At 37.6% G+C, this 10,263-nt stretch overlaps 1 protein-coding gene across 1 annotated transcript; it reads left to right on the plus strand.

Moving 5' to 3' along the window:
* Positions 1 to 5,008: 5,008 nt before the first annotated feature.
* Positions 5,009 to 9,938, plus strand: LOC106957793 (spindlin-1-like). Its single transcript, XM_015049265.1, has 5 exons — positions 5,009 to 5,156; positions 5,709 to 5,750; positions 7,209 to 7,468; positions 7,836 to 8,069; positions 9,604 to 9,938. Exons 2-5 carry the CDS (start codon positions 5,731 to 5,733, stop codon positions 9,807 to 9,809), a joined length of 720 nt encoding a protein of 239 aa, XP_014904751.1. The 5' UTR covers positions 5,009 to 5,156; positions 5,709 to 5,730; the 3' UTR covers positions 9,810 to 9,938.
* The last annotated feature ends 325 nt before the right edge of the window (positions 9,939 to 10,263 follow it).

A 10,263-nucleotide genomic window follows, 5' to 3' on the forward strand; every position in this document is an offset into this window, starting at 1 on the left:
CATCTTTTCTATCCTGGCTCACAGCTTCTCTCCTGCAGCTCTCATCAGGCTCATAAACTCCACAAGCTGTTTGAAGCACGATTAAGTTTAAAGAGTTACTACTAAGCTCTACCTTTCCGTCGTCAAGCAGCCTCTGAAGGTAGCACGATATTTAACATTTAACCAACAACCTGAGGGAGCAATTTGAATGATGTTTCATTTGTTTTGTTTGGGGGCAGAGTTTAATAAAACGAGAAGAAAGATATACATTTCAGGAGCAGGATCTTAACAAAAACTAGACAGCAGGCGCAGGAGAGTTATTTTCAATTTTTGTATCTTGTTGGCAGGATGGCATGAAATCCAGGACCACCATTGGCTTATTAACAGAAATCTTAACTTTTTTTTTTCCTATCAAATGAATTTCTTAATGTAAAAATGATTATCTATATGGATCACAGTGTTGGTAAATACAGCAGAATGCAGACACAGCTCCAGCTCCTGCTAACCCTAACTCTAACTTTGCTTTGTAAGAAGCAATTTTGCTGTCTTTGCATCTGCCCTGTTTTGTAGTGTTTTCTTTTGTTTTTGATGGAAGCAAAATTGTGCTGCTCTCTGTGCATGTGTGCAGCCTCTAGCTGACCCGCCTCGCCTGCTGCTGGTGGTCAGAGGTAAATCCCACATTGTGTTATTTTTGTTCGTTTGGTGTGCTTGGCTTGATTGGGGTCAAAAGCTCCTATGTCACATGCGCAGACACAGAAGTGTGTGTTCATGTTGGAGAGGTGGTGTTAATTAGAGGTGTGTGCAAACGGAGCCAGATGTACCTCAACCCTTTCTTAGGGTCAATTCGCTCTGACAGTTAGAGCTTCACAATCCCAAGACCCAATTAATATGAGGATTTACTTATTATCACACTGAATGAATGTAATTAGACCGAATCTTCAGTGCTACGGTTAAGTTCAGGATAGCAGATGTTACCCTTAGCTGCTGGAAAGAACAATTAGTAATCATGAAGTTATTTCTGCAGCACTTAATTCATACTTTGCAAAAGCTGTCATTATTTAATTGCCCACATCAGTCCTGGATATAGCCCCTATCTATCTATCTATCTATCTATCTATCTATCTATCTATCTATCTATCTATCTATCTATCTATCTATCTATCTATATATATATATATATATATATATATATATATATATATATATATATATATATATATATCATGAGATACGTTGTGGGCTCAAATTAACTGCTTTTGACACCCCAGAGAGACCCAAACTGGCAAGCTGTCACGTGTCCTAAGAAACTAAATTACACACTTGAAATGTAATAATAAATAACTCTCCCAATAGAGAAGGTAGCTCAATCTTCTGTTAATATTGAAATAAATGTTTGGCAGATGCTAGTCCTACCAATTCCCTGTTGCCGGTTGCGAGAAAACAGCCGGGCGTAAAAGGAAGGAACCAGCAAGGAGTGAGTGAAAGAGAGATATCCCCTGGAACAATAACCCACAGCTATGACGTTTAAAAATTGTATATTCTGCTAGCATTGCACCTGCTGTTTAATTAGTGATTGTTTCTTAGAAACAATCAGAAATCATCTTCACACACGGTTCCAGTTAAACCTGGAGCTAATTACATGCTTTGTTTAGAGTTTTTCCAATAACTAAACCAACCTTCTCCAACGTTTGTCTTTAAACTTTTGCTTTAATCGCACCGTAGTCTTTCAATATTGACATTTTTTGACCAATTCTCACCACTACTTACAGTGTTTGGCAGCCAGACGCCTGTTCTTTCTGCTGAAGTTTCCAGTAGATGGGGAAACAGCCTGCTCTGTAAGAGAGAATCAACTCTGATCTGAAGAAAAACAAAGCAGCTCATTACAAATACGAACACGGGTAGTTTAGCGTACACAGATCTTGCAGTCTGTCATAATTCATTATCTTCAAAGTCAAAGTGTACTTAAGATGGAGAATCGCGGTAATTCGCGGTGATTTGGCTCAAGATGGTTTGTTTTTCATTCACTAAGAGGAAAGGCACATTTGCCACACACAGGAAGAAAAAAAAATAAAAAATCCAGATACAGCACACAATTTGCAGCACCTCTCGTTCAACATCTATAGGATTTCTTAAACATACAAACCGGCGTGATTGCAGTTCATGTCTGGAGACATTTCAATACAGCATCCGCTTATAATTTTCCCTCTTTTGGAATAATTGCTAGCAATATTGGTTCCTAAGAGTCAATCTTAGTTTGTGCTCTTTAATCTCCCAGCAATACATGTTTAGTCTCAATGAATGAGTGGGCAGACGACCTTCTGTGTCCTTCATCCTGTGAAGCAATGCATAGATATTGTACACACAGATGAACAGTGGAGACTGAAGGAGAGGAAGAGGGTTCCTCTATTTTTGGAGTCAGTGTTCTCATGGGCTTCCAGGAGAGAGGCCCGCTGAGGGCTCCCCCCTCCTCTGATGGCAGAGCAAGACAGAAACCTGCGAGCTCCAGAAAATGTCAGTCATCACGACAAGTAAACACGGGGCTTCGCATTTTTTTTGGGGGGGGGGGGGGGGTTGGATGTAAAAGCAGAACATCCGTTATGACTTCAAGAAGTAAAAGGCAGAGCGCTACTGTGAGCAAATAAAACTTTGATAGCAGATGAATATCCTTTGATTAAACAGATACTGTAATGAGGGGCAATAGTGGAAAAAAAACATTGAAAGAAGACGGCCCAATTTCTCAGCATCCAGGTTTTTCTGTTGCTGTGACAACAGGAAGGACAAGAGGAGGCAACCTTGGACACCAGACAGCTTTGTATCAATGCAACACTCGTTTCTTCACGAAATGCCCTGAGCTTTTCAGTGCTCCAACATTGACACGTCTCAGAAGTGACTCTGAAACTGGTGCAGCCACACAGTTCAAACCCAGATCTCTAATTTCATTACTCTAATGCAGGCCTGGTGTGTAACCTGCAATGTCATAGATGATAAAATGAAAGAAACAGGAGATTGGAGTTCAGGTTCTCAGAGTACTTTGTTTATTTGTTTATTTAAGGATCCCTATTAGTCTCTAGAAGAGAAGAAATTATTCTTCCTGGGGTCCACACCATAAAATAAAATTAAATCATTCTTTACAGGGTGTAAAGGTCCAATGTCTGTAAATTAGTCAAGAGGTCCCAGAACTCGATGAACTAATTTAGAGAAGCCATCTCCAGGTCAAATCATGGTCCAAAGAGGAAATTACATTGCTGGCATCATGGCAAGAATACCTCCCATCCTTGCATGTCTTTGATTTACATCAGGAAACTTCTTTCTGACACTTACAAAATATGACAAAAAAAATTAATCTATATCTTCAAGCATAATCTTGTTTTTGATTGTTGGATTCAAATAAGTGATCAAATATTTCTAATTTCCGTGCTGCTCTTGTTTCTCATTATTGTTGTGAACCTTAATATTTAGAAAAATGAACAGTTTTTCATTAGTCCAGATATTCAAAGTGAAACCAAATAAACTGACAGAAACAAGTTGCAAACGTATTAGTTCAATAAACTATAAACAATAAACAATGCATAAGAAATAAGAAAGCAAACATAACCTGTAAATATTATATACTGAGTTGCAATAAGAGTAAAAAAAGATGGATGGCCTGTTGGTTTTTTCGCTGTTCGCATGTCAGATCCCAAAATCTTTTATCCTAAAATGGCCTGTCAGGTGGATCCCAGGGTGCTTGATCATTTACTGTCCGCTGCTCAGTTTATGATCACAGTCTGTTAGCAGAGGCAGGGACAGAGATTCTGTGTTTAGTGTGACATCTTGTGGATGAAGTCTATATTTCAGTGACCAAAAGACCATTTACAACTCATGAAAGCAGCTCATCTGAAAAAAAATATTGGTGAAAAAATTCTTGAACAGCAGTTTTGATTAAATAATGTAATTTCTCAGTACGTATCACAAAATATAATTACAGTACATTTTTGTTTCATTTTTTTGGTCAAAAAGGGCGCAACACATAAATCATACAACACTTCTCCTTTTTTGGTTAATTTATAATTTAAAACAGTAAAGAGAATTGTTTTTTTGATTTTCAAAAAGTTTGTCTTCACATTCTTTAGTTTATTTACTAAATAAGCACAAATAAAAAAATTGGTGAAAGCTTGGATGATGATGATGTTATGGCTTTGAAAAGTTCTGAAAGGTTAATTTACATCACAGAGTTAATTAGATGTATTCCAAGACAACGCCTCAAACACAATGCTGCATGACACTCAGACTGAAAACCACGAAGCAGGAAGGTGGCAGCATCTTGTTACAAGAATGATTTGCTATCGGAGGTACTTAAGCAAACTGAAAAATATGTTTCAAAGTAGATTTGAAACATATTTCAGAGCAGCCATCATAAATCTACGGAAGAAGATTGGGGCCACTGGAAAAAAATAAATAAAACAGTTCTGACTTTAATCTCAGAATTCTGAGAAAGAAAAGTCAGAATTCTGACAAAAAATTTCCGAATTCGGACTTTTTTCTCAGAAGTCATAATTCTGAGAAAAAAAGTCAGATTTTTTTTTTTTTTTTTTTCCAGTGGCCCTAATCTTCTTCCATATAAAGCCCTGATCTCCACTTCCAGTAAACTATTGTAGAAGGGTACCCAGAAAAGTTTTATCTAAGTCAGGTGATTTTACTAAATAAAAAGAAAATGTATGTAAAGCTTTGATTTAGGATAATAATTTAGTAAATTTTCGTTTTTCTGTTATTTGGCTAATATAAATAATTTTGGTTCATCTTCAATGACAATCAGCAGAATTTGCAGCTATGATATGATCATTTTTATGCAGCGTGCAAACAGAGAGGGTGCTGAAGATGAACGCCGGACCAAAGAGGCTTAACCAGCTTGTAAAAATGTGACCTTTGTAAAACATAAATTATTAAATATAAGTGGAGACACGGATGCTGCAGAAGATGAAAAGGATGCCTAATTTCGTCTAACTAGAATTCCCAGAGGGCTTTGCGAGCTGCGGGAGGCTCCTGGTAGTTGTAGTTCCTAAAACAGTGTCGCTTCCGTGTAGCCTACGTTAGGTGGAGGAATCCGCTCAGCAAACACAAATCACATGTGAAATTATTGATCGGGCAGGACAAACGACTTCTCCTGACGGCTCTTGAACATTTGACCCGTCGTCCTGGTAAAGGCTGTCAGCTCATTTATTTTGTGTGGTTCTTGTTTCCATGTTGTTGTAGTCGCTGTCGCAGTGGTGCAAAAATCAGCGCGTACATGGCGATGCATTTCCTTTTGTTCGGCTAGCTTATGTGCAGAAATGTAGAAACCACTTTCTGTAAAATATTTTGTATTTTACAGGAAGTGGCGACGCAAATGCTCTCTGGGCTTTAGTCGTCTGACTTGTTAAATGTTGAACATGCTGTGGGTTTATATTTTGAATGACCACGGCTGTGTTTGTTTAGCAGCACTGTGCTAAGTTATTTATTAGCCATAAGGTTAGCTGCATAAATATGTAACCTGTAGTTAGCTTCAAACCAAGGTAGTTAGCTCTGTGGCTTGTTTACATCCGGTTCTCGGGATCCTCTCATATTTTGCATATCTGCGGGTCATTAAGCTTGAACTGCTGGCCTAAACTTGATCACTTTAACTACTTGCGGGTTTCTCCTCAGTGACTTTATGAGCTTTAATTATTTTTCCGAACTTATTTTTGAACTAACCTAGTTATTTTTTTTTACAGGGCCGTGTGAATTTATGGAAACATGTCAAAGAAACGCGGCAGGTAGGCTAAACTCAAGGAATATAATAAAAATATGTCTTTTCAAATGACTGACTACATTTGACAGCTTAATTAGGATGTCATCCAAATGTGCAAGACTTGCCTGCCAAAGCAAATAATTCATTTCCGTAAGGGCAATATGAGAAAATTTAAATAATCCAAGGTAATGTCGGCTGCTGTGTGGAACAGTCTGTAGCATTGTGGTTTTCAGCGAGCTGGTTTTAGGTTCAAATCTCAGCCAGAGGTCTTTCTGCATGGGGTTTTCATGTTGTCCTAATTTCCATGGGTTCTCTCTGGGTACTCCCTCCCAAAGTCCAAAACTGCCAGGATAATTGGTGTAATAAATTGGGCTTAGGTGTGAATGCTTGTGTGCATGATTGTTTGTCCTGTGTGGGTGGTAATTTATGAATGTCAAGTTATAGTGGAAACTAAGAAAACACAAGAGTAGAAATCACAAAATGTATATATTATTTTAAAATGTTCAAATAAAAAAAAAACATCTTTGAATCATGTTTTCTCAGTAGTTTTTCAGTAGGGAGAAGAAATTTGAGTTAAACGTAACGGTGTTTTATCAAGAAAAGTTCACGTTCTTTAATTTAGCATTTCATTTTGTCTTTAAAAACAGCTGCAGTTAATATTTTGCCTTAAAATAAAACTTTTTTTCTTGAATAAATTATTTTATCAAAGCAGAAATGACAGTTAAATTTAAAATAAAAAATTATTTCTAATTTTGCACAGAATCAGGATCGTGTGCTGGATGCTTTACCTGATGGATGAAATCAGTTGATTTTTATCATATGTTGTTTTTCTTCCAGGAGCTGTATAGACAATTTATTTTCTTGAGTCTATGTTTTCTACTAATCCATATAAAAAGACATTGTCATTAGCACGATTATCTATTTCAGTGTGCTGTAAAGACAACTAAATCCTCGACTTTACTTCTGCATAAAGTCCTATGATGTAGCATGAGCCTGTTTAGCAGTGAGAGAAAACCCCTGGGCGTTGCATGCATGCAGACAACACAAACAAATTGTTTGCAGCTTTTCATGAACATTTGACACGTTCATGATTGAAACTGACTTGGTTTGCTTTGTTTTTTTTTTTGTTTTTTTTGCATGCATGCATGCATGTTACTTCTGTCAGTTTGCAAAACTAGGTTAACTTCCCCTTCTTTTTGCAGTCATGGTATCTAAAATATTTTGTGAAATTAACACGTTCAAGGACAAAAAAAAAGAACAAATTGACCTTAGTCAAGAAAATTAAAATAAACTTTATCTGTAATACTCTTTTTAAAAAAAGACAAACCGTAAGCCCTTATTCCAAGTTTAATTTGCATTCAATCTGTGCCTTTAATGTGATTTTATGCATAAAAGCATTGGATCTGCAGTAACAGTCAATTAAAAGTCAGACTTTCCTTAAACTGACCTCTTAAAACAAAGACATGTTCTGTTGCGATTAAAGGAAGCGTAGCAGTGGAGAGCTGAGTGAAAGCTTGGCGTCGACCTCGAGCCCGGACCCGGATAACCTCTTGGGCCGCAGGATCCAGCACACTTGGAGGGAAAAGGGCAATGTGACCAAATGGAAAGGCACGGTCCTGGAGCGCCTCACCGTCAACAACTCCCTCTACATGGTCAAATACGACGGCTTTGACTGCGTTTACGGCATCGAGCTCTTCAAAGACAACCGGGTGTCCAACCTGCAGGTTTTGGCAGAGAAAGTCGGTGAGTATGTTGTAGTTCATTTAGTTTTATATTGCAAGCTTTGATGTAACTGTAAACCTGTCTACTTGTTTTTTTTTTTTTTTTACTTCTGTTTACAAAAATGTATCATTTGATGCTGACTGACCTAGAAAACCTCTGTCGGCTTTGTCAAACAAGTAAACTGTGCAGAGAATGTTAATTTAGCTTCTGACTTTTCTAAGATGGGAGGCAATTTCAACTCGACTTTTTAAAATTTTTAAATCTGATATTGGTTAATATGAAGCAATTTTCAATATGTTGAACCGACGTTGGTACTTTTATGCACCGACTATTTATTTTGGATCTGCAAAGCTTCCGGGCTCATTAAAGCGGCTTCTCTCCGTCGCAGTAAACAATAAGATCAAGGTGCCTCCGGGGGCCGAGGAGCTCGTGGGTCGAGCGGTGGAGCATCTGTTCGAGAAGGAGGACGGGGAGAAAAACGAGTGGCGGGGCATGGTCCTGTCCCGAGCCCCCATCATGACCCACTGGTATTACATCACCTACGAGAAGGACCCGGTGCTGTACATGTACCAGCTGTGGGACGACTACAAAGACGGAGATCTCCGTGTCCTGCCGGAGTCAGGTACAGTAAGGAGCGCTCTGGTAGCGCACTGAACGTTTTAAGACATTTTGTAACGGTTTAGAGTTCAGGGAGAAGGATGAATTTAAATAGTCTGAGTCAAAAAAAATATGACTTTACTGTTTTGTTTTCATCATGATGATGTTTGGCATATTTTTTTGCTTAGAAGTTGTAGAACTATTCCTTATTATGTTCTTTTTCATATTTTTTTTTTCAACCACAATGTTTTTGTTAGGATTTAATGCGTTACAGCAACACAAAGTTATACGTATGTGATTTGGAAGGAAAATTACTTTTTGCTGTTTTTTTTTTTTTTCTTTTAACAAAACTAAGCAAGGAAAGTACACTGCTCAAAAAAAATAAAGGGAACACTCAAAAACACATCCTAGATCTAAATGAATGAAATATTCTCATTGAATACTTTGTTCTGTACAAAGTTGAATGTGCTGACAACAAAATCACACAAAAATCATCAATGGAAATCAAATTTATTAACCAATGGAGGCCTGGATTTGGAGCCACACACAAAATTAAAGTGAAATGTTCCCTTTATTTTTTTAGCAGTATATTAAACCAAAAAAAAAAAACAGCCAAGAGGTCGGTGGTAATTCTAGCTTAATTGGCGAATGACTGACTGGTATTAAGTGCTTTGGAGTCCTCTGGACTTGATGTAAGCACTATACAAGTACAGGCCATTTACTGATAAAAAATATCTAAAAGAAAGAAAGTTTGCCTGAAACCAGGTAGAGATCAGGCGGTGACATGTAAGAAGGTGCTCCAGTCAGATGAGACTAAAATCAAACTTTAAGCTCTAAATGAAAAATAATTTTGCGTCGACAGAAACAAACCCTGAACACAACATCCTCACAGTGAAACATGGTGGTGGCAGCATCATGCTGTGCTCTTCTTTAGCAGAGATGTGTTGAGAGTTGATAGGAAGACACACATTGGGCAATTCTGGAAGGAAACCAGTTAGGGGCAGCAAAAGATTAAAAATAATCAGACTAAACACACAGCTGGATAATAAAATGGTTTAGATCAAAGCATATTTATGTCAGAATTGCCAAGTCAAAGTCCAACACTTTAGGAATTTAGGGCAAAAGTTAAACATTTGTTTGTGCAGATACTCATCATTCATTCAGCTGAGTTTGAGCTACGTTGCAAAGAGCTAAGTGGAAAGTTTCAGCCTTGATAAGCAAAGCTGGGTATGCAAAGGACGTGGAGTTATACATGCAGCAAAATGTTTTTTTTTTTTTGTTGTTTTTTTTCAAATGCATTTTAGATCCAAATGCAAGTTAGAGCTGTCAGGTTTTTATTTTATATTTATATATATATAAAAAAAAAAAAACGCTTTAAAAACAATGTATTGTTTTCTTTCCACTTTGCAATTTTATGCTACTTTGTATTGGTCACATAAAATCCCAACAAATCACTTCACGAATGTAGAAAACTGCTATAAACTGCGTATTTCAGTTGTTACCGGTCTGATGTTTTTTTTTTTTTTTTTTTTTCCATTTTCTTGTGTTTGGTCTTCCAGAGAACAAACACCTGCTGCCGGCTGACAGGAAGCCAGGTGAGGAGCCAGAGAGCCTTGTGGGTAAACAGGTGGAGTACGTGACAGACAACGGCCTGAAGAGGACGGGGCTGGTCATCTACCAGGTCCCGGCGAAGCCCACCGTTTATTACATCAAATACGACGATGACGTCCACATTCACGTCTATGACCTGGTGAAGACCACCTAAAAACTGCCCCCGTTTCGGCCTGCGCTCATGGCTTTCGCTCCCTCTCGCCCGTCGTTACCTGTTCAAGTGTTAAAGATGGACGTTTTTTTTTTTTTTTTTTTTCTGCAGCGGGAGGAGAAATGTCCAACTTCAAAAGACCCAAGACTTTTCTTCTCCTTCGCCTACTTGCTTTACTCTTGCTTTACAATATTGCTTGCTTATTTTTATTATTATTATTATTATTATTATTATTATTACTATTAATTTTCAAGTTTAACTTAATATATTACTTAGATATTTTTTTCAATGTAAATAAGTCATGTCTGAGACTCGTGGAGTTAGACATGTGTTTTAGTTAAATCAAACTTCTTTGTTTCAACTCCAAAACTCCAGTTTCAATCAGACGAAGAGAAGTTTGTTTTCCTGCTTATCCGTCTCTGGATTTCATTTCACTTATTTATTTTTCACTTGGTGC

Source organism: Poecilia latipinna, unplaced genomic scaffold, assembly GCF_001443285.1.
Source record: "Poecilia latipinna isolate Pla-1442-1.1 unplaced genomic scaffold, P_latipinna-1.0 Scaffold937, whole genome shotgun sequence".
NCBI lineage: Eukaryota > Metazoa > Chordata > Actinopteri > Cyprinodontiformes > Poeciliidae > Poecilia > Poecilia latipinna.